Here is a 23640-nt window from a genome sequence, read left to right on the forward strand (position 1 = left end):
ATTAAAATCAGAATTTGAGTCCGTGATCAAATTGATTTCCTTTTCCGTTTTGTTGTTATTTTTACACATCGTCGTCATAATACACGTAAAATATGAATTTATTAATTATTAGCTTATTAAATACTAATGAAATAAAAATAAAATTTGTTGAAATACAGAAAAAAATTGAATATCTTTCTCAACAAAGCTTGTATACAAATGAGTTCCTAAAAATGTATATCGATATTTAAATTAAGTGAAACACACTTTGATTATTATTGAAACTAACAGAAATATAAGCGTAATACCGTTAATGCTCGTATTTAAAAATTAGTATGAATTTTGACGTGATCTGGCATTGCCACAACTTTCAGATAAAACCATTTTCTTTATTTATTCTGTGTGAATCGTACCGCGTGCCGAATTGCAAAAGAAATGTCGGTATCTTCGTCCACACAGGGAAAACAAGTTAAATTTTACCCTTCCAGCTCGGCCAGCTCCGATAGGTAATTACCAATCGCTGTGCTTAAAAGTGAACAAATTTATTTTAACAAAGTGATCGGCAAACACATAACTACATACATATATGGATACAGTATCTAAATTCACTCTTGTTGTTTTTGTTTTAATTGCTGTCACTGTTTGTGCAAGGCAAGCATTCAGTGCGCAATAAACGATTCAGCGGCACAATATTAGAATTTATTAATGAAAAGTATACAAAATAAATGCAATTTAAACATAACTACCTTGACAAAATCATATAAATCTGGTTTCCTGTTTCGCGTTAATAAAACACTAATCCTATACAAAGAAACTGCATCTACATAAGTACATATATAGTACATTTGTGCAATCAGCCAGACTGGCTGACACAGTGCAAGACGCGGCGGGTTATTTTAGCTTCCGATTCACTTTAATCTGGATAAAATAAGACGTGTAGTTAATTAGTGTGTAGAAAAACTTACCACATTCGGTCGAAAAACATGAATTTGATTATAATATTGCATTCATAAATACTGTACTGGCATACTGCCTTATGATTTACATACATCGAAATAAAATTTAATTTTTCTCCAGCTTTTCGCTGTGCAGTGCATAAGTTTTGGATTTGTATTCACTGTGCGCATAAAGATTTTCTCTAAGACCGGTGAATATTCTATATTGTGGCGAGATCGCTTGTTTTTTTTGTCTCCTAGTTTTTGAAACATCATGAGTGGAGAAGTGACTATGCCACACAATGGAATAGTATGCAAAAGTGATATCTTGAAGAAAATTGACAACGAGACGGAGATGCCCCTCATCGAGGAGCCTGTTAAAAAACTACCGTCAGTAACAATATCTACTGCATCAGTGTCTAAATCATCCACGTCGTCATCTTCTTCGTCAACTTCATCACATATTTCGTGCACCGCCGATAGCGGCATTGGTAGTCTCATGTAATTTTAAAATTTCACCATATATATTCATATTGAAAATATTTCTCTAGTATATTTGGATATTTGGTTTTTTATTTCATCAATTATTTTAAGAAACATACGTAGTTTGCACAAATATTTGTTTTCTCTTTAGTTTACATATTTTATATTTACATAAAATTCTGTGGTAAAAGTTTACATAAAAGAAAGTAACATCTTTTGTTCATATTCTCATTTGATGTATTTGTAGACATTGTATGTTTGCATGTTGACTTGTTAGTATTTGTCTTCATAAATCCTTTGAAGATATCAACAGATGAAGAATAATTATGAGTTTTTTAAGATATTTTAGGTTTTTAATTAGATAGATAAATCACTAAATACTACCAACGGTTTTGAACATAAAATATATTAAAGCGTTGTTGAGTTTGAGTTGACACAGCAGTTGCTTGAAGACAGAATTTTTTATATGTGAAAGTTTTATTAGCATCGTATCATTAATTAATTATTGTTAGCGTTGGCAAATTTTCTTGTTTGTATGGACACATTAACGAATGCAAGCAAAATCTTTGTGAGGTTATAACTTAAACATTATCATGCATTTTTTTGTAAGCAATGCGGCAGTTTATGTTTGATCTTGCTTTCGTTGGTCAAATAGAATCTGCGATATCCCTTTGTGGACAATTCTATAAATACACTTGAAACGAAAAACGGCAAAAGCACATGTGAGAGGATGCCAATGCACATGTTGTTGATGATACTATATATGCCGGTAAATTGAACCAATCATGCAATTCAATAATAAAAACAACAATAAATGTTTTTTATGTCCCTCAGAGTATATTTTAATTAAAATTCAAATCAAACATCGGCTGAATTAATGCAAATTAAATAAAATAATCTTGTGAAACCACTTTACTGCATATAAATATTCTGTAAAAATATATTTGTTGTAATTAAAAAAAATTAAATATTTGAGTTTTATATTATATATTCATATTTTAATAAACCAAACCATTTTTATGTAATTATTATAACTTGACATAGATATTGATTATATGAGAGGTAACATACATATGTAATTCAGACATCCACATAATTCGTTTCGATTTGTGTATTTTTATGTGGTCGTCCAATTTCATTTGTTGTGTATGTCAATATAGATTATTATCAACATTCACATAGATATTTATATTCAAATAAGAGAATCACGTAGGACAAAAGTTAATGCTCTACATTCAATTGCGTTTTCAAAATAAATTCTGAATATGTCAGTCATGGGTATGTTGAAAAACATATGCCTATATTTGCAAGAATTACGTGTTCAATCGTGACATATGATGTATGTACATATTTACAAACCGGCTCATATAAATTACTCCATAAAGCTTATGAGGTGTTAGCGATATGTTTGAGCGTTATTAGTATTGTCATTTGTTGTATCTCGGTATAGTAATAATTAATAATAATTTTACGTTGTTCTTTTCTCCCCAAGACGTTGCCCATTCGTCGGAACCTCTGATATTGTACCACTCTTGCTGGTCGCTGTAATACAAACTGAAAATGTAGTCATTGATGGAAAAATTCTCAATTTGACAAAGTATCTTCTCTCAAGAAAATGTTCAGATCAACTAAAGCATATATGTAACTGTCATACAGATACTGATTAAAAACGAAATAAATATCTTTCTATAAACTTTTATAAAATGCACTTATGAAGGGTATTATGGCTTCGATGCAGCCGAAGTTAATTTTTTTTTCTTGTTTGATTTTAATAATGTAAAAATAATTATTTTTCGAACTGATTTGAGTAATGCATAAAATAATAGTTTTCAGATATTTAAATTTCATTTCCATCAATAGGTTTTTTTCTTTTTGTTTTGAAAAACTTGGTTAACGGTCTAATAAACAGTGAAAATGTAAGGTAATTGGTGCATAAAATAATTGTTTGACAATTCTATATTAGACAAGCAGAATTTATTTCTTTATCAATGGCATGGACATCTTGAAAGCTCTATATCAATTGGAAACTTTGCTTACTGTGCGCATTTGAAGTAATCAGGTAGAAATTTGTCATATTCGTTTAATAATCAGAACCATCTGCTTAATTTAAGGTGTTGGTATTCCAAATATGTAATGTTTTTATATTCTATCCTTTCGAATTATCTCGTCATTGCAATGCATATTGTGTTAGTTAATGTAAATTTGTGCTTAAGAAACTTTTTTATATTTATCATTCCAATTTCAGTGATGATCGTTCAGACTTAACGGAGCAACTTTATGTTGATCCAAATTTATATGTGGACATTGGTAATGGGGATTATTGTTGCCCCGCCTCACCTACCACTGTGCCCGGTCGAATAGTGTTATCTAATTCATTGGAGTCACCAGCACGTACTACTCCGTCACGACCGGCGCGCCGCCAACGCACTACTTCAGTTAATAGTCAATCGACCACCGCCAATCCGGCAGAGTGCATAATCCGTGCCAATAACCGTACTATTTATACAGCTGGACGTCCACCATGGTACAATTGTGCCGGTCAGCAGGTAGAACCATTTGTTATTGGTGAGTTCAGATGGGAACGTTAGCTGATTCGAATAGCATTAAATTGTAGACTATAAAATAGCAGTGCTATGCATGCTTTATCAGTTATAAATCAATATAGAAATTATAAGAATTTAATGTGACAATGAAATTTATGTCTTGCGCAGGAGTTTGCGGTGGCAGCGCATCCGGTAAAACAACAGTTGCACAAAAAATCATCGAGAGCTTAAGCGTACCATGGGTGACATTGCTTTCCATGGATTGTTTCTACAAGGCAATTATAATATTAAAGTTACTCCTATGAGCTTATTTAAAATATATATACTTTAATTTGTACAGATATTAACAGAGAAACAACATGAACAGGCGTTATTGAACGAATACAATTTCGATCATCCAGACGCATTCGATATAGACTTATTGGTGGAGGTGTTAACGAAACTAAAAGAGGGCCGCATGGTGGAAGTGCCCATATATAATTTTGTAACACATTCACGTGAATCAAAGACTGTGAGTAGTAATTTTTTACATCTACTTTTCAACGTCTAAGTTCATATTTAATATCTTACAGAAAACTATGTATGGCGCTAATGTCATTATTTTTGAGGGTATTTTAGCATTTCACAGCCCAGAAATACTTAAACTCTTAGATATGAAAGTATTTGTAGACACCGATGCAGATATACGTTTAGCAAGGCGTCTAAAGAGGTGAGCACAATTGAAATGTACACGATTTGAAGACAATACTCTGTGCCCCATATATGCATTTATACATATAACAAGAAAAAACGGCTATACCGAAGCTAGAATAACCTTCACAAATACAGAAGTTTCTTCACAAGTATTTTATCTTGTTAGCAGCTATGTGATGTAGTTGTCCAATTTGAAAATTTTTTTCGGAAATTTAATCGTTGTTTAGAGCAATAATCCATGAAAACATATGTGAATATATCTCAACAAATAAAAAAGGTGTCCATCTAAAAACTTGATTTTGATAGTTCAGTTTGTATACCAGCTATACGCTATGGTGGTCTAATATCGGCGATCCCGAGAAATAAGCAGCTTCTTCGGAACAAAATGATGTGTGCGAGATTTCAGATCGATATCATAAACACTTAGAGATGTAGCGGACATGGCTAACTTGGTTCAGCTCGTCACGCTGATCCCTTATATCCGTGTATACATTTTATAGGGTCTCCCACATTTCTTTCTGAATGTTACCCTGTTCAAGGTATTAAAAATAATAATAATAATTTATAAGCCAGCTTTTATGCATGACGTAGTTTTGCCGTATTTATATTTCTGAAACATATTGGATGGCTTGTTACAGGTTTGTTCATAAAATGATTGTATCTCCTACTACAACTTAACAAGATTGCCACACTCTCAAGGAAATATTAAAATAGTCAGTATGACGCTGCGAATTGTTTTTTTTTTTTGGAATGTATTACATTTTTCATTGTGTCCATGTGCTGGACACTCAAGTAAATCTTAGCAACATATTTGTATGTATAAATGCATATGCTTTCATATATTGGAATATAATAAATTATACATTTCAATTTACCATTATGTATGCTTAAAACGGAAATGATTGTTATGAAGAAAATAAAAATTCTTTTCACAGAGACATTTCACAACGTGGGCGCGATCTCAGTGGTGTGCTTAAGCAGTATTTAACCATGGTGAAACCTTCTTACGCCAATTATATAGCGCCAACAATGGCTCATGCTGATATTATCGTGCCACGCGGCGGCGAAAATAAAGTAGCCATACATCTTATCGTGCAACATGTGCATACACAATTACAATTGGTTAGTTATTTGTGCACATAATTAAATATGTCTAATAAAATATATATATTTTTTTCATTTAGCGTGGCTTTAAGTTGCGTGAAACATTAGTGAATTCCTATAAAGATCAACCAATGCCAGAGTCGCTACATCTACTGCCACCAACACCACAAATCAAAGGACTGCATACTTTTATACGTTGTCGTAGCACTTCCAGAGATGAATTCATATTCTATTCTAAACGTCTTATACGTCTGGTTATTGAATATGCATTAAGCCTTTTCCCATTTAAAACAACGACTGTGGAAACACCACAAGGCGTGCTCTACGAAGGTAAGCTAATCGTACTTGAAGCACTCGCAATATCATTATCAAATATTTGGAACTAACATAATTTACTTTTAATATTTTAGGAAAACGCATGGGTTCTCGTAAAATATGTGGCGTATCTATATTGCGTGCTGGCGAAACAATGGAACAGGCTATATGTGATGTTTGCAAAGATATACGTATCGGCAAAATTCTTATACAAACTAATCGTAACACTGGTGAACCAGAGTTATACTATTTGCGATTACCTAAAGATATCAAGGATTACAAAGTCATTCTAATGGATGCCACAGTGGCTACAGGTGCTGCTGCTATGATGGCTTTACGCGTTTTGCTTGATCATGATGTACCAGAGGAGAATATAATATTAGCTTCTTTGTTGATGGCTGAAATCGGTGTTCATTCGATTGCGTATGCTTTTCCAAAAGTAAAAATCGTGACATCTGCACTGGACCCTGAAGTAAATGATAAGTTCTACGTGATACCCGGTATTGGTAATTTCGGCGATCGTTATTTCGGTACTGAACCTTCTGATGACTACCTTTAACTATTTAGATTTAAAAAAAAATTAATTTAATAAAATAAAGAAAAGTAATTTGAATGGTACTGGAATTTTTTTACTACGTGCTCTTTGACTATCACTCAAATTTTAGCTATCTAATGAAACACTAACAAATTTAAATTGGATGTAATTTAAGTGTATTGACTCAATATCACTACTCTTTATTCTTGTATTAATTTCTACAAAAATTTCGACAACATCTGTATAATTAAAGCTACAAACAAGAATATCAGCCCAAATCCAACATATTTCTTTATGATATCCTCATTTTTATCCTGCGAATGTGAGGTAATTTTGCCATTTTGAATCTCACCATTATTTTCCTGTTTTACAGCACACCGAGTCCATTCAGATTCATCATCTATTATTTCGGCCATCATACTGAATTTACTGGTATCGGTTATCCGTACTCGTACTGCAGTACCAAGTAAATTTTCTCGCATAGGCAACAATATTTGTTCATAGTTTTTATTGTGCCCAACATAATGTTGCTTGTCATGTGATATTTCTGTTACCAAGACAGTGTACAGTTCGCCTTTGCGGCCATCATATGGTGAATAGCTGTTAAATAAATCCGTTAATCGTTTGGTTCGCTTCTTCACCAGATATGCTGGTATCCGTTCCATCTTGGCTGCAGGTGTACCGGGACGTGGAAAGAATTGATTTATAAAGAGGCTAGGAAAACGATATTTGGCGCACATTTCCATTGTCTCCTCGAAATCTTCTTCCGTTTCAGTTGGAAAACCACAAATTATGTCTGTGGCAATTGTTACGCCAGGAACACGACTACGCAGGAAGTCTACTACATGCTCAAATTCGTTTCGACAATATTCGCGTTTCATTTCGCCTAAAACTGAATCGCTTCCACTTTGCACTGGAACATGCATAAATGCATAGACCCTTGGATGATTCAGCGCCTTTGCAATTTCCTCAAGGTGCTCTAGTATATAAGGTGGATTGGTCATGCCCACACGCAGCATACAATGTTCTGGTATAACTTCAACTAACTGCCATAAAAGTTCAGGTAATGATGACCCAATGTCTCTTCCGTAAGCTCCGGTATCCTCCGATGTTAACCAGATTTCGCAACAACCTTCAGCAAAAGCTTGAATTGCTCGATCAACAATCTCTTGTGGAGGATAACTAACAAGATCACCACGAGCATGTTTAGTTTTGCAGTAAGTGCATTGATTAAGGCAACCAGTGTTAATGGGTATTATTTCAATTAAAGGATTCTTTCGCACTTTTGGTAGTGCTAATCGTGCACCGGCAACCCGTTTGCCATGTTCTTTTTTGTTCTGTAATAAACGCACACTATGACCCTTCAATGTTTCTTCCACTACTTCAACAACCCGATCAATTTGCTGCACTCCTATCACAGATAGACCATGTAAATAATCCGATTTGGGTGCACCTTGCGGGACGCAGCCAGCTACAACAACGTGCTTTCCGTTGGCCATGCCAGACTGTATTTCATTTCGAAATGTATCTTCTGAAGGATTCTTTACCGTACAACTGTTAAGTAACCAGAGATCCGCATTTTCTTTTTGATTTGTTAAATTGTAACCGTACGCAGCCAATTGACCAGCCATGTACTCAGAATCAGAATTATTGTGCGCACATCCCCAGGTTTTTACGTAAACGGTCTGAGTTCCTGGTATGACACTCTCATAAACTTTTCTTTCTGGTAACTGGGGCTTCGCCGATTCCCCATTGTAGTCAGTAACAATAATTTGTCCGCGCTTTTTAGGACGTACAGAAACACTTTTCTTATTTCTATAACGATCTCGCGGTTTTACGTCGTCTTCTGATATGAGATCCTCTATATCATCGATATTATTTTCCGGTAAATCTTTCATGGTAGACTGAATATTGTCGGGCATTTTTGACGTTCCACCATGTGTTTGTATTTTGTTAGTATTGTGTTAAGTTGATGTTTACCAAAATAGGATAGAGACTTCTCATGTGTGGAATACAATGCTCGCGAAGAACTGCAAACGACATCTGTCAAATATTAAAATACACACGTTCTTATGGACAGACATATTTTGACAGCTGCACGACTACACGACGGCAGGCCGATAGTTGTCGTTCTCGCTAACTTCAATTTTATCCTATATTTGCCAACGACAGTAGGACGACAGTAAAGTTGACAGTAGAATGGAAGATAGAGAGATGAGGTAGAGTGGTGATCTAACAAACCTGATGTTATTTTACAAATAAAAGCATAAAATAGCTTACCTATTTACTTATATTTTGCTTAAAAATATCACTTTGAACAAAATATTAAAATTTCATTGAAGTGCGAGGTATTAGTATGGCCACAACGAAATTGTGTACATGCAAAATTTACAACTGCGTTGTTTTGTGTACATGCCGGCCATTGTTATGTTGTTGCCCTCTCACAAACGTTCATGTAGTAGGATTCAGAACGCCATTTTCAGTTCACTGTCGTTCTGCTGCAGTCTGTCGCGAGTAGCAGTGTTCCTCACATCAAATCTCGTTAATCGATACTTTTAATTTTTATGGGTATATTGGAGATGATAAGGGTTACCTTCTGCGTTGTTTTATTATGTTTCTATAAATATGAAATTTATTGAATCGGGACAACCAGAAATTTATAAAGTCTGCTTGTTTACCTCCTTATGACCTCTGAGCTACACATATTACTTGATCATAGATTACATCAAAAGAAGAACAACAACATTACTATTATCTTTTCTAGTGAGTGTTTAAACAGGACAGCAAGTACTAATTATGTATTTATTGTCTTTTGAACTTGCTCAAGCAACGGAAAATACTTTTATTATGATTTGTCAAATTCGAACAGCTTCATTACTCTTAAGATTATGGTAATAATAATACTCCTATTTGGTACTTATGAATGGTTTTGTCACGTTTCCTTGATTTCGTTCTTGCAAATACTGCAAACTGTTATTGGCTGGCGTCGTCCTCGTCCTATTTGCTCTCGCTCACGCTGCCGCTTATATTTCGCTACTAAAGCCGAGTTATTCAAATCGGGGCTACGTGGTGTTTTTGTACAACAACAACAGCAAACACAATTGAAGAAACTCAACGGTACCGCTTCACCCTCCTCAATGGTTTGTGGTAAATTTTTACCTCGCGTTTCTGGTAGAAACAGACTCGCCAAACCACCGATTATTAATAGCGTGCCCATTATAATTAACGGTAGAACAAGCATATGTTGGCCCTTAAAGGATTAAAAGCGCTGAAAATGTTGAATCGATTTGGCAAAGAAGCTTTGCTCATAGTACTTACCATGTGATTAATAATGGGTATGACAATCGGTCCGATCATCGCAACAACCGAACTGAAACTCATACCTAGGCCACGCACTACTGTTGGGTAGAGTTCAGAGGCGAGAAGCGGAAGCACAACAAATGCCGACGAAATTCCCATCTTACCGACACAGTATAGCAACAACATTACCTCTGGCTGCTCATCATATAATAACGTCAATACACAGGCAACACCACCCACCAACATAGAAATGCAAAGTATCCAGCGCCGTCCAAAGTAGCTTAAACCTGGCCCCAAAATAAAATAAGTGGGCAATTCTACAACACCGGCCAGGAAAAAATTCCATATCTCATCGCCACCCAGAGCTGGTGCATAATAGCTTAATCCGACATAGACACTGGTGTTTGCAAACCAAATTAGCGTGATAATTAAAGTTTTGCGACGCATATTCGGAGTGCGAAACAAGTCCAAAATGCCATAAGATGACTCAGATTCTCCTCTCATTGCCGCATCTGTTTGTTGTAGTTTTTGTTGCATAATTTTTACGAAATCTGGCGGAATATTATGACCGTTGACCCGAGCTATGGTTTTCAAAATACGTGCCGCTTCTTGCGTCTTACCCACTGCAATCAGCCAACGTGGCGACTCGGGTAGCACGAAGTAGCAGGAAAACAGCAATAATAAAGGGAGTGAGACAGTTAGTGTGAGAAAGCGCCAATCCCTTATAAGATAGACTATACCAGCCAATAGTACTAGACCACACGAGTAAGCAATATTGGAGACTATTGTACAGAAGACGCGTCTGTCAGGACCAACCAGTTCGATAGCTATTGGGAATCATATAAATATAGAGTAACAAAATGACTTATGTGCAATATCCTACCTAAAACATAAGGACTTGCAAGTATGGCTGGCACGGTAAGACCCACCACGAAACGCATACCCAACCATGAGTAGTAGTTCCATGCGAAGGCACTAGCCGCGCATGCGACAATTTCTATGATAAGGTATACATAGAAGGAAGGACGTCGTCCCCACATATCTTGCAAATAGCCGAACATATAGTTGCCAATCAAACCTCCAACACCAAACAAAACCAAAGCGAGCGTGACCAAGTAGCTCTGATCGCAAACAAGGTTCCACTAGATGGATCAACAAATAGTAGTGTAATACTTAGTAACCCGATACTAGATACAACGTATAAAATATTACCTCCGTAACCACTGTGCTGGTGTACATGTTACGATCGTAATACCAGCCATGTTGACATGCTTGTATCTGCCCATGACCTGGATTACCTATCTGCCAGACCTTATCCTGTTGCAACTCAATAGGCGTACGATATTCCATGTACCGCACAATATCCGAGTAGTTACGATTGTACATTTGGCAACTTTCGTATTCAACGCTGTTATTTGAAGCACCCAATGGTATGCTAAGATTTTTCACCAACATCCCGTAGTCCTGCGCCCATGGTTCCAGTTCGGGTACACGGCACCAGTGTTTCGGCGACGCTGCAATAAATAATTGGCTGTGGATTTAGGTAGTTTATTTGTTATAAAAGTTCTACGGCCACTTTCTAATTCACCTGTAAGCGTGGAAGGCACAAGGTAGCGCGGCAGGCAGCAGTACCGAACAAATAATAATTTTTTGGTACAAACCAAAGGATCCGACCTCTTTAAGTACTTCATCAAAATCCATGGGTGGTATGATAATCAGACGGTTGAACAAATTTTCATAACTTCTTAAGTAGAGGGCTACCCAAAATGATTGCGCCACAAACCGAACTATGCGCGACACAAAAGCCCACTTGGAACTGAAGGCGCGCGCGACTCAACCCAAGTTAATGGGGAGAATGCTCATCAATTGGCAGCCCCAAATATTTTGTAAATTCATAATTTTATGAGTCGCTGGTCGCTATGTTTGGTTGCATTGCTGGTGATGGCGATGGACGATTTTATGAACGTCGATTTGTTCGTCTTCTAAATGTGTGACGCCTTAGTTGCCCGGTCGACTTTATTTGTGGTTGTTTTGATTCACAATTTCAATTGGTCATAATTACATTATGGGCACTAGCCTGTTTAATTAATTGGCCACCATAGCGCTGTCAAGGTCTCTGTCCCAATGGGAGACTCAAAGACCACATGGTTTCTGGTTTGCATGGTTATGTACATATAAGTATGTATGTATAGGACCATGCATAACCCCTCATAAGACTAAATCTTCTTAATAGGGTTGATATAAAACTAGTGCTATTACTTGGTTTCTTCGGTAGTGTTGTCGGGAGTTCCATCATGCTTCAAAATATTTTGATTAGCTTGAGTCAGACCAGGGTATTCATGTTATTACTGGCGTTAATAAATATCATGGTGTGGTCATCATATTGGATTACTTCTTTCTTAAAGTCTTCAACTTATAAATATACGTAAATTTCTTTAAAAAAAATTGATAGAAGTTAGAGGTGAAGTTATGTTAGATGTGATTGGATCGTAGGATTAATTCTCATATCAAATCAAGCGCTGGATACCCCTTGGACAGTTGTGCACGCTGGTCGTTTGTGATACGCAAAATCCTGGCTGTGGATCCCTAAATCTTCACAAATCGATAGTGTTTTAGCTTACAAAGATTTTAATGGTTACTATTAATCCCGATCATTTCACGAATTCTGCGATGGACAGGCCCACTATAAATGCGGCGAAATGAACTGTGTCAAGAGCTAGTACTTCAAAGCCAATTTTACGTTCCACTCAGATCCAGAAGAACCTTGCAGCTAGAAAACTAGAAATACACCTTGATTTTTGAATTTATTTCTTTTTTGTTGCGAAAACCAAAACCTCAATCAGCTACTGGGTTGCTGCGAATACTTTTTATGAATTTTTTTTATTTGCAATACAAAGCATGGCATTTAAATGATTAGGTATTTTCATTTTCCAAACTCATGTATATTTGTTAGTATATGTCGGATAATTTGAACGTAGACAGCTGGAAAAATACAATAAGACATTACACTCACTTAGGCTTGTATTATTATTAGTTCCATAACGAAGGTATTCATTTAACTAGTATGTGTGCATGTTAGACAAACATTGTGTTTATTACGAGATAACTAATGTTTTTTCTCACAGAATATTGATAATCCTACATAGAATTATATGAATTTCACTTCATAATAGCAATGTATTGGGTAGTCGAAAAAGTTTTTAGTATTTCTAATGGAATTTCTGCTTATTTTTTTATATTCCTGTACTCAAAACAATGCTGCACTCCATCGATTAAAATAAGCCAGAAATACATCACAATCTCATCATTAAAGATTTACCAGCAACAGGGGTCACGGAGAGAACAACGGGGTAAAGCAGAAGGTACATATAGAACTAAAACACCAGTATTTTTTATTAGTTAAATATATTTATATAAATTAAACATTATAAAAGTAATATTCAAGAAAATAAGTTCACAAATATATAAAATGATTAGTAGTAGGTGATTCCAAACTCCTGTGCATTGTTGTATTTTTTCATTCAGCTGTCTACGAGTCCCATTAGGCTTAGTATATACATGAATATTGTGACGATATCGATGTAAATACTAAGCGCTGCAAATATATAATCTTCTGGACTGATCGCGTACCGATGTTGACCGCCTAACATCATTTGTATATCAAAGATCAGATAGAAAGAGAATATGAGAATTCCAAGGGAGCAGTAAACTATCAAAAGCGTGCGCGAAGGTACAAATATGGCTACGAGTCCGATTATAAGTAAAATAATTGAGCCAACTAAAAGGATGGCGCCACAGGCGGTAAAGTCTATGGCGGTTTGCATGGCAAACACGGTGAGCACAAGAACAACGAGCGTCGTTATGCCCAGCGAATATAAGACCTGTGTTGAAATGTTGGAAAATTGTATTATAGCGCTTGATATGCAAGTGCATCGTTTATGCTATAGAATACTAACCGTATCCGGCGAGTACCTGATGGCAATACAACCTAGCAAAAATGATTCGGCTAACGTAAAGAGTATAAGTAGTACGAAATTTAGGGGAAAGCTGCGACGAACGCCTTCACAGCATGCGATCGGTATCATGATACCGACAATGCAACCCAATGCCACCCACATCAGCCAAGGACGTTCGACCACGAAATCCTGTATTGCATCTACGTAAACGAACGCGAAGATAATTCCGAATGTTATGAGAAGTTGAATCTGTAATCATTTTATTGGCGCATATCATTGGTTCGGAAGTGATTTTACCATCGTATTTCATCATTATTCATTATTCATACTCACCGCAATAATACCGAACACCTTCGTGATGAAAGCATGCCGTACGTATTTGTCGTCGAAATCTTCAAAGGTCAAACTTTCTAAATCGCGTCTTTGCATTTTGGTTAATAAATTTTGATGACTCATGCAAACAATCTGTATATTATCGGAAGTTGTGACTAATTTTCTTTCCGAGTTCCTCAACTCGTTTTCGTCAAACAAAATGTTGAAGGAAAGATGAATGTGCTGTCAGAAACTTCCAATACTTCTTGATTTATTTACATATTTTGAACTGTTTTCCAATCGTCATTGATGAACTTAAGTTTCTAATAATTACATACGAACATGCTTTCATTATGTAAGTACTATAAACTCCTATGATTTATTTTTGGAGCAGTGCGGAGAGTTCATGTCTGTGGTATAACATGAACGAAAACGTGTTGAGTCTATCCATAAGAGATAGAGAGGTTATGTCGGTGATTTTAAAGCACTATTTTTCGTTATTTTTTCGATATCATTAACAGTGGTGGATGGATGACTCACATGAGAAAAATTGTCGACTTTCGTTGAATGCTAAATAATAAAGTAGAAGTTCATAAAAAATACTTCTGCTACATTTTCAACGATTTTGTTGAAAACATAACATTTCAATTAGAGTTAACTGCAGAATAATTTACGTAACTGAACGTTTAATGTGAGATGGGGTAAATTGCCTGTAGATGATATCATCTTGATCTTTAAATTGCTATCAAAGTAAATAACTTTCTGGATAAATTTTTTAAATTTAATTAAAATGTTTGTTTTAAAGTGTTTGTTCTATTGCACACAAATTACTTTTCCTTAAATAAAAAATATCTATTATGTGAACTCAAGTTGACCATTTATTTGTGGGCCACGCCAATAATAGCCAATATATACATGAAGATATTTATGATATCTAGGTAAAGATTGAGCGCCGCGAAGATGTACTCCTCTGGACTAATGGCATACTTATGCTTGCCGCCCATCATCAGCTGTGTATCGTAGATCAGATAGATAGAGAAGATTAATGCACCAATTGATGAGTACACAAGGGTTATCACTTTGCCGGGTATGAAAATCGCCACAATACCAAAAATGAGGAACACAACGATGGCCACCAATAAAATGCCACCACACATGGTGAAGTCCCATTTCGTTTGGAAAGCGAACAGTGTCAAAGCAAGACATACAGCGGCTGTGATGCCAACCGCCATCATAACCTAAACACATACATGTCTATCATTTTCGAAATGTTAAAATCAAAGTTCCCTTACCTCGTTGGCGGCATAGTATGTGGCTGTTACACTAAGTAGAAAAGACTCGGCCAATGTGAATAGAAGTAGAAATATAAAATTTAACGGTGTTTGACGGCGTACGCTTTCACAGCAGGCCATGCATATCATGGTTACCAAAAGCACTGCCAACGCCACCCAAAATATCCATGATGTCTTGTGAACCCAATCCTTGACTGCATCTACGTATACAAAGATCGTGATAATGCCGAAAGTGATGAGCAATTGCACCTGAAAAGAAAATATCTCAATTAAATTTCCAAATAAGTGACGCATGTATCGCATACCATTAATATCGAATAGACTTTGCGTATGAAGCCCTTCCGTACACTCTCTTCGTCGAAGGAGAAGCTTTTCGCACCTTCAGTATCGTAATTTTGATCTGTATAAGCGACTAAGAAAAAATTAGTATACGAGTTATGATGAGTTGGTTTTTTATGTGCGAAGTGTGCATTATTCGTGTGCTTTGTTTGTGTGTTTTTGTTAATGACTAAAATGATCATCTCCTCAAAATGTATACTAAATAGTGGATGAAAACTTCACAACAGTCTTCCGCGAATATATTCATTTACTGTCTCGGTGCGGTATGCGTTTTTTCTCGGAGATATTATATTAAAGAAAAATATCAGTGCGCAGATCAGTCTTATCACCGAAATGATTCAAAAGATCGAAGAATTCGCAAAAGTCTTAATCAAGCCCAAAATCCGAATTTGATTTGTATACTCTTGCAACCAGTTGCTTCAGAGTATTATAGTTTTGTTCACCTAACGGTTGTATGTAAAGTTGAAATCCGGTTGACTGTCTATCTGTCCGTCCGTCCATGCAAGCTGTAACTTGAGTATAAATTGATATATTTTGATTAAATTTGGTATGCAGGTTTCTTAGTACAAAAAAGTTCGAGTTCGTAGATGGGCGTATCTCCTAAATCACTAAAGAACTAAATTCGCTCAGCACAAATATTGCACTCCTATCTATAGTATGAAAATGGACGAAATCGGATGAAAATCTCCCCATATAACGGTACTGTTCAAAACTACTAAAATCACGATAAATCAATAACTAAATGCGCTAGAGACGTAAAAATTTGCCGTCGGGTTAGTATGACAAGGATTTTTAGGGGCCGGAGTACAAATTGGGCGATGGGTGTGGCACCGTCTACTTTTTGGTGAAATTCCATGTATCGGGACTCGACTTACCGATTTCGACACAATTTGGTATGTGGTATTATTTTCATATTTCTATGTCACATTGTGGAAATTAGCAAAATCGAACAACAAACACGCCTCTTCACATATAGCACAATTTTAAACTGCAACTACTACTATCACTGCGAAGAAGCAATAAATGCCACGGGATAAGACGACGGGCTGCCTCCATTTTTCCATGCCCGTCTATCTGCATATAGTTTATGCACTAGTCCCTCAGTTTTTGAGATATAGATCTGAAAATTTGCACACGTTCTTTTCTCTCCAAGAAACTGGAAAAATTTTTATTTGACGAGATATATTCATGAATTTTGGCATAAATAATTGTGCAAAACAACGATAAAATCGTCGAACAAATTTTTCAAATCGGACCACTACAGAATATAGATATCATATAAACTGATCAATCAAAATCAAGTTTTTGTATGAGAATTATGTTTTTTTAAGGCTTTATAGCTTCAGTGCAACCGAAGTTATCTTTTTCTTGGTACTTGTAACATTGAACTTCTTTTTGCTGTAATACTAAACTTATTTTCTTAAAATTTTGATATGTATGTTTTTTTGTTTTTTGTTATTAATAATTAGCATAAATAATTCATAAAGTGATAAGAATTCACTTTAATTGATGAGTGTGCGTGCTTAATGTTGGTGCGTTTACTTGCGTGTACATGTGCTGGTGTAGCGTGGTGTGGTGCAAATTATAAACAGAAGCATACTCTATTCCATTTAAAAGCAATAAGATATTATTTTCAGCATAATATTGAGTGCAAAATGCTTAAACCACAGTTATTACAACATACACTGCGGTTAGTTCAGTACTTTGAATTTTTTTCGGCGACAGGAAGTAATAACATCCGTTTATGAATGAATTACTGCTACAGGGTGTGCTAAATGTATGTGCTGGATGTATCGCCTGTCGCATCTGCAAATACATGCATATATACATATGTAAATATGCCGGTTGTTGTGTTGTGCTTCTCTCAAAATATATAAAAACTTGAAGAAGAGTTAGCGACAGAAGAATTGGAGAATAAACCCAAGTAAAGCCATTTTTGTAGAGATATGTAGGTCTGTCGTTGACACTACAAACCTTTAGGATATTCAGCATTGAAAATGTTAAACAGGATGTACATACATTTTTTTATTTTCAAATCCAAAAAAAAATCCGAATAATGAGATTTCTTCTAAGCAAAAAAGTTTATAGTGCTGCATAACAGGCTATGAACTAGCGCCTTTTGATATTGCTATTTTAATCCACACAACTGTACATATGTGTGTATATAGAAGAAATCAATTTCTAACTTTTCTAGACCCTGCTAGCATGAACTAAGCTCATCCATTTAAGGTGAATACGTCCAACTACTTGCGAATAGAAAGTAAAGCTTAAAATAAGCTTGTCGAGTATGTTTGCACATACATAAGTATGTATGAATGTAAATATGTGGGCAGTTAGAAACAGAAGTAACAAAACTTTTCAAAATATACTTGTACCATGACTCATACTCTTGCGTTGTTAATCACTTAGTTAATATAAAACAGTATCAAGCTTATGACCGCTGGTGATACACATTGTATTGATTACTAATATTTCGGTACCAATACATACATATAGTATACATATGTATGTTTCATATCTTGACACTGATTCCTGGTAAAGGTTTAGCGACAATATTGTAATCTTTGCACTTGGGATTCCCCGATGTGTTTACTGCACTTTTGTAAGCGTATTTGTATACATATACATATACTTGCCTTGGTACATTTTTCACTTTGCTTGCAGAACTCTAAAATTTTATTAAAAAAAAATTGATAAAAGAGCGTTAAATGTAATGAGCTACAGCGTGCGTTTAAATTCGTACTGTCGCTTCTCCAGTCGAGTAATCTCCGTAATAGTTAAGACACACAGGTGTTCCATTCCAGCCCAATTTTTGATAAAGTATTTAGCTTATCTGCTGATAACGAAACGTATTGATAAACATTCCCAAGAGTGTCCGGATTCCAGTTCGCTTATGGGAATGTTATGAAAGAAAAACGAGAGCACAATTGTAAATTTAAAAATTTAAACCAAAGTAATTTCTCGTATTAAATAAAAACATAAAGAAACGTTAACTTCAGCTGTACCGATGTTATAATACGGGGGGTATTTTATAGCATAACAGGATATAAAGACCTTTAGCATGATTTTGATCGTTCAGTTTGTGCTGCCTGTTAACTATAAGACATAGTGGATCGATCAGAACAATTTGCTAGGAGATTTCACCGTTTAACTTGGAAAACAACCCATGTCAATTTTGGTGAAGATATTTAGCCAATTAGAAAAAAATTTCATACAAGAAGACTATACTATATACGTAATTGAGCTCGCCACATCCATCTTTTATATACATACATACATATATTATGTAGTGTCTCCGACGATTCCTCCTGTGTGTTATAAGCTTCGTGCCAAACTTAATGTACTCTGTTCTGGGTAGACAAATTTCTGAAAATCATTGCTGTATAATATTCAAAAACTACAAACGAGTTAGCCTTATCTATGAAAGTTTAGCCAGATTATTTCTTGTAGTAATTATATACAACAGAAAGAGTTTTATATAGAATAAATACTTTATTTCAAGTTATTTTTTGAAGTTGAATATATATATTTTTATTACATTAATTCAGTTATTAACCAACAAAATGTACATAGGTTTATGTTGATTTCAACGGTTTTCATTAGTTCATTATCAATAGGACTTTTTAGTACATACAGTTTAATAAATCGTTAAATAAATCCCTTTTGCATTTGCCATTCCTGCTTGAAAACCGTTCAGCTGGAATTTTCTATAGCGACTATGATTTGGTAGCAATAACAATTTCCCTTTTTTTGGAATAAGTGAATAGTTTCGTGCCATCATTGCTTACTTTTGATAATATCGTATTTTGCAAGTATGAAGCCTAAAATATTAAAGAATCGTTCATCTTATTAAATAATTTTGAATATGTACTACAGTTAACAATATAATAAAAAAAATTATAATTATCTTAATAAACAAAACAACAGTTGATTAGCAAATATTCATTAATTAGGTGCATAAATACCTACATATATATATTATTGTAACAATTCCAATAAATGTTTTTGTATTTTTTACTTTTTGGTCAATGTTCTCTCTGATTTCTACTGTTATTCTCTGAAAAGAGTAATATGCTTTTCACCGGTAAATATTCATATTCAAATATTAGTCTTTACACTGAGTTATTGTTTTGGAAAAATCACCACACGTGTTTACAACTGTGCTATAATTTTAGAAAAAATGTTGAAAAATAGAGATTTGATGACGGTTAATAATAATAAAAGCTTTATACATAGCACAATATAAATTACGAAGTTAATTTGATTTGAGATTCACAAAATTCACATATACGCGTACATATTATAAGTTCAAAAACTAGTGAGCATGTATAATGCTAGAAAACAAATTTTGAAAATGGAAACATATATAAAATGATTCTGGAACTGGTGTTTTTCACCTGCTTTAGCAATATAAGCTTTATATACATTTACTCTTAGTCTCTGGATGCGCCTATTATTGTCAAAATGTACATGAAGATGTTTACAATGTCCAAGTACAGATTAAGCGCAGCAAAAATATATTCCTCTGGGCTAATTGAGTACTTATGATCGCCGCCCATCATGAGTTGAGTGTCGTAAATGAGGTAAATAGAGAAGAGTAGCGCACCAATGGATGCGTAAACCAGTGTTATGATTTTTCCTTTGATGAATATGGCCGCAATACCGAATACAAGGAATATAACCATAGCCACAACTAATACACCTCCGCACATGGTAAAGTCATATTTGGTCTGGGTGGCAAATAGTGTTAGGGCCAAACAAACCAGAGCTGTAATTCCGACTGCTAGAAGTACCTGAAGCATTTGAAAAAAATAAATATTTTAATAAGTTTATTAGTGGAAAGAGATAATCGGGAATTTACTTCATTGGGTGCATAACGGCTTGCGGAAACTCCCATTAAAAACGATTCTGCTAATGTGAACAAACCGAGGAAAATGAAATTCATCGGAGTTTGACGGCGTACACTCTCGCAACAAGCCATGCAGATCATTGTTACAAGCAAAACGGCCAACGCTACCCAGAACAAAGCTGGATTTCTGTATGCAAATTGTTTGGTGGGTTCATGAAATACAAACAGAGCTACAAAACCAAAAGTTACAACCAATTGACCCTGTTTCATTAAAAAAAAATACATATTAATATTTTCACAAGTAAAGTAAGTAAACGTTTAACATACCATAAGTATCATGTAGACTTTGCGAATGAATCCTTTGCGTATGCTCATATCATCGAAAGAGAAATTCTTTGGTTGACCTTCGGGATCATCGTAGGCGCCATAGCCACCGCCCGCTGGTGGAGGCACCACAAAGCCGGGTTGTGGGGCGTAACCACCAGGTGGGTAGCCTCCTGCTGGTGGATAGCCTCCCGTTGGTGGATAGCCCCCGGCGGTCGGGTAACCACCCTGTGGTGGATAACCTCCCCCTTGTGGGTAGCCGCCTTGTGGTGGATAGCCGCCATAATATTGCTGGTTAGGGTCTGTGATGATAATGTTACGTAAATTAAAGTTTATTGAATTGTATGCTAATTCATAATTGAAAACTTTTTAACAAAATGCTTTAACAAATGAGAACATTAGAATGGAAATAAAAGGAATGGACAATACAAATGTTTCAAGCACAAATGCATAGGTAAAAAAATTCGAGCACTCAACAAATTTATCTATAGTACATGTGTGTATATGATTGTATGATTATTTTTCGTTTTGATGTTTATGAATTGATTTTTGTAGCAATATTAATTTCGTAGCGTTAATAGCTTCACCAACGATATCTTATCATTAAGGTATAAATGTAGGTATCTACATACATATATTATCTACTGGATATGAAAGTGTTTAGACAGTTGTTTTCTTAATGTTTTTATCAGTTGTGAAACATGTACATACATAAATAGGCACATACATATGCATATGAGTAGTACTAATTACATGTGGCTAAATTAAGAGCATTTCATTGAAGTATCTTGAACTTTTAAAATATGTATGCAGTCACATTGAATTCACTTTAAGTTATTTAATGATAACAATCACTTCAAACATGCAACTACAAATTACTTGAGTAGTTGAGCTAAAAACAATGTTTAAATTAACCTTGATACGTTGGGCCAGCCTGCCACGACATTACTACTAACGTGTATTGATTTCCGGATAATGAGGCGTTCTCAAATATTTCAAAACAGTTGTTTTTGCTTTTCCAATTATTGGTGTATTTTTTTTAAACTATGAATGTCTAATTGGGGATGTATAAAAAAAAGAAAAGCAAGATTATTTGGTTGCGACCTCGTATAACTTACCCATTTTTTTCTTACAGAATAAAGTGGATTTAGACTTTTTTTAAAATACCTGCAAAATATTAAAAGTATGCAATACGTTAATATAAATATTGGTTAAATTAATAAAATATTACATTTAATTAATGCATATGAATATAAAATAAATTAAAGTGTTTTGGAGTTAAAAACTAATATCCCTCAAGTGTAGTTGGTGGTCAAGTCAATTGAACATATGCATTTCTGTTTCTAAAGTTAAGAAGTTCGCATATTCAACGTTTTCCGTTTTTATCAAATTTCGCAATAGCCGTGACGACATTAAATCCAATACTAAAACATTTTTATATTCTACTAATGCGAGTTGTTCCACAAACTGCCTTTACTTTGCCCTGTTCACACCCGAAAGATAGCATCGTTTTTATGCGGTGCAGTGTTAAGTGTAAGAGAAAGATTGATTACAGAAGAAATGACTCATGTGATGTGGAAGACCACAACAGTTGGGCTCCAATTGCCTTTCAAAGAGCAAATATAAAAAAAATATTACTGTCAATCCCCCCTTTATCAATTCACTTATATACACATAAAAGTCATACAAATTGGCATTTGTACCAACCAGAATTAAGCGAAAGCAACGATAATTAATTTTCCAGAAACATCTTTCAACACTGTTTTACGAAAACATATGACACTGATGCGAATTATCGCAAATTTGTAAAGAATTTTCTATTTTTAATTACCTTCCAAGAATATGACGTTTTTCAACAGAAAACTCTGCAATATTTATTTTCTCTTTTCACTTTTTCTTTGGCAGCAACGTAAAAGCGCTATTTGTTTTGGCCTCGGTACAATTGCAATTGCGGCAGATACGACGAAAATTTTCTTATTGAAGTACAATCAACCACAGCTAATTTTACGATGACTGCAACATATGCACAGGGTTGCTTTGATTAATAATAGAAAACTTCAACATCGTTGTTAAATTTTAAGTGAGTGCAGCGACGTAACGGGGCATCTCGACAGGATAGCATTTATAAAATACTAACTGTCAAACGAATTGCTATTGTCAATTCATATTTTTGGACTAATAATTGTGGCATAAATTTAATGTATATAGTATATATAGCTTATTAAATTTAAGAATTCGCTCATTCCCAACCCAATTTGCATAATTGTTTGTAAATTAACAATATGAATTTTTTGGAAAAGTATTATTTTGAAAATGTACTTTATTTTTATAATATAACACAGCTGTCTTAAAACTCGCTCTTCTAAATTTCGTATTACCAAAATGAAAATGTGTGCAAATGGGATATGTTGCCTCTTCGAAATTTTCATAGAAATGAAAATTGCGCTGCCAAACGGTTGAATTGACAGCTCATAGCTTACGATATATGGCAAACTAGATAGTATTCTATATCTAGCAGCTATGAGCAATGTGGAGGCTCCACAGGCAATCGGAACTGCAATGCAGAAAGTATTCTATAAATTCTAACCTGTCGAGATGCCCCGTAAGGGTCCATCCATAAATACGTCACACGAATTTAAGTACTTTTTAATAAGTTTATTATTATTAATTTATATTATATT

The 23640-nt window shown here is 34.9% G+C and overlaps 6 protein-coding genes across 13 annotated transcripts; 1 reads left to right on the forward strand and 5 right to left on the reverse strand.

Annotated features, from left to right (window-relative positions):
* The first annotated feature begins 355 nt into the window (after positions 1–355).
* LOC108975925 (uridine-cytidine kinase-like 1) lies at positions 356–6670 on the forward strand. 4 transcript variants are annotated; one of them, XM_018944777.1, is made up of 9 exons: positions 399–485; positions 1176–1415; positions 3643–3962; positions 4109–4215; positions 4281–4451; positions 4513–4649; positions 5569–5755; positions 5818–6067; positions 6148–6670. In XM_018944777.1, exons 2-9 carry the CDS (start codon positions 1189–1191, stop codon positions 6609–6611), a joined length of 1863 nt encoding a protein of 620 aa, XP_018800322.1. In that variant the 5' UTR covers positions 399–485; positions 1176–1188; the 3' UTR covers positions 6612–6670. The 4 variants fall into 4 exon arrangements, with proteins under 4 accessions (XP_018800334.1, XP_018800326.1, XP_018800322.1 ...); XM_018944768.1 differs by having other exon boundaries at positions 409–485; positions 1057–1415; XM_018944789.1 differs by lacking the exon at positions 1176–1415 and having other exon boundaries at positions 356–485.
* A 70-nt stretch (positions 6671–6740) lies between these two features.
* On the reverse strand, positions 6741–8558 carry LOC108975434 (threonylcarbamoyladenosine tRNA methylthiotransferase). Its single transcript, XM_018943920.1, has one exon. It carries the CDS (start codon positions 8507–8509, stop codon positions 6806–6808), a length of 1704 nt encoding a protein of 567 aa, XP_018799465.1. The 5' UTR covers positions 8510–8558; the 3' UTR covers positions 6741–6805.
* Positions 8559–9404: 846 nt separating this feature from the next.
* On the reverse strand, positions 9405–11695 carry LOC108975468 (carcinine transporter). Of its 2 annotated transcripts, none has more exons than XM_018943974.1 (5): positions 11476–11695; positions 11100–11401; positions 10771–11029; positions 9906–10714; positions 9405–9837 (listed from the first exon to the last, which is right to left on the reverse strand). In XM_018943974.1, exons 1-5 carry the CDS (start codon positions 11576–11578, stop codon positions 9520–9522), a joined length of 1791 nt encoding a protein of 596 aa, XP_018799519.1. In that variant the 5' UTR covers positions 11579–11695; the 3' UTR covers positions 9405–9519. The 2 variants fall into 2 exon arrangements, with proteins under 2 accessions (XP_018799519.1, XP_018799513.1); XM_018943968.1 differs by having other exon boundaries at positions 11100–11418.
* A 1653-nt stretch (positions 11696–13348) lies between these two features.
* Positions 13349–14452, reverse strand: LOC108975517 (protein lifeguard 1-like). Its single transcript, XM_018944042.1, has 3 exons — positions 14177–14452; positions 13844–14092; positions 13349–13768 (listed from the first exon to the last, which is right to left on the reverse strand). Exons 1-3 carry the CDS (start codon positions 14297–14299, stop codon positions 13409–13411), a joined length of 732 nt encoding a protein of 243 aa, XP_018799587.1. The 5' UTR covers positions 14300–14452; the 3' UTR covers positions 13349–13408.
* A 558-nt stretch (positions 14453–15010) lies between these two features.
* On the reverse strand, positions 15011–18534 carry LOC108975374 (protein lifeguard 1-like). Of its 2 annotated transcripts, none has more exons than XM_018943829.1 (4): positions 18423–18534; positions 15753–15847; positions 15448–15696; positions 15011–15393 (listed from the first exon to the last, which is right to left on the reverse strand). In XM_018943829.1, exons 1-4 carry the CDS (start codon positions 18430–18432, stop codon positions 15034–15036), a joined length of 714 nt encoding a protein of 237 aa, XP_018799374.1. In that variant the 5' UTR covers positions 18433–18534; the 3' UTR covers positions 15011–15033. The 2 variants fall into 2 exon arrangements, with proteins under 2 accessions (XP_018799374.1, XP_018799367.1); XM_018943822.1 differs by having other exon boundaries at positions 15753–15859.
* Positions 18535–19988: 1454 nt separating this feature from the next.
* Positions 19989–22964, reverse strand: LOC108975951 (protein lifeguard 1-like). 3 transcript variants are annotated; one of them, XM_018944802.1, is made up of 6 exons: positions 22791–22964; positions 22093–22126; positions 21875–22013; positions 20963–21261; positions 20648–20896; positions 19989–20579 (listed from the first exon to the last, which is right to left on the reverse strand). In XM_018944802.1, the coding sequence occupies exons 3-6, from the start codon at positions 21903–21905 to the stop codon at positions 20220–20222; spliced, it is 939 nt and encodes a 312-aa protein (XP_018800347.1). In that variant the 5' UTR covers positions 21906–22013; positions 22093–22126; positions 22791–22964; the 3' UTR covers positions 19989–20219. The 3 variants fall into 3 exon arrangements, with proteins under 3 accessions (XP_018800347.1, XP_018800357.1, XP_018800364.1); XM_018944812.1 differs by lacking the exon at positions 22093–22126; XM_018944819.1 differs by lacking the exon at positions 21875–22013 and having other exon boundaries at positions 22078–22126; positions 22791–22963.
* Between the last annotated feature and the right edge of the window lie 676 nt (positions 22965–23640).

Source organism: Bactrocera latifrons, unplaced genomic scaffold (assembly GCF_001853355.1).
Source record: "Bactrocera latifrons isolate USDA-ARS-PBARC rearing strain unplaced genomic scaffold, ASM185335v1 scaffold_114, whole genome shotgun sequence".
In the NCBI taxonomy this organism is placed as follows: Eukaryota; Metazoa; Arthropoda; class Insecta; order Diptera; family Tephritidae; genus Bactrocera; species Bactrocera latifrons.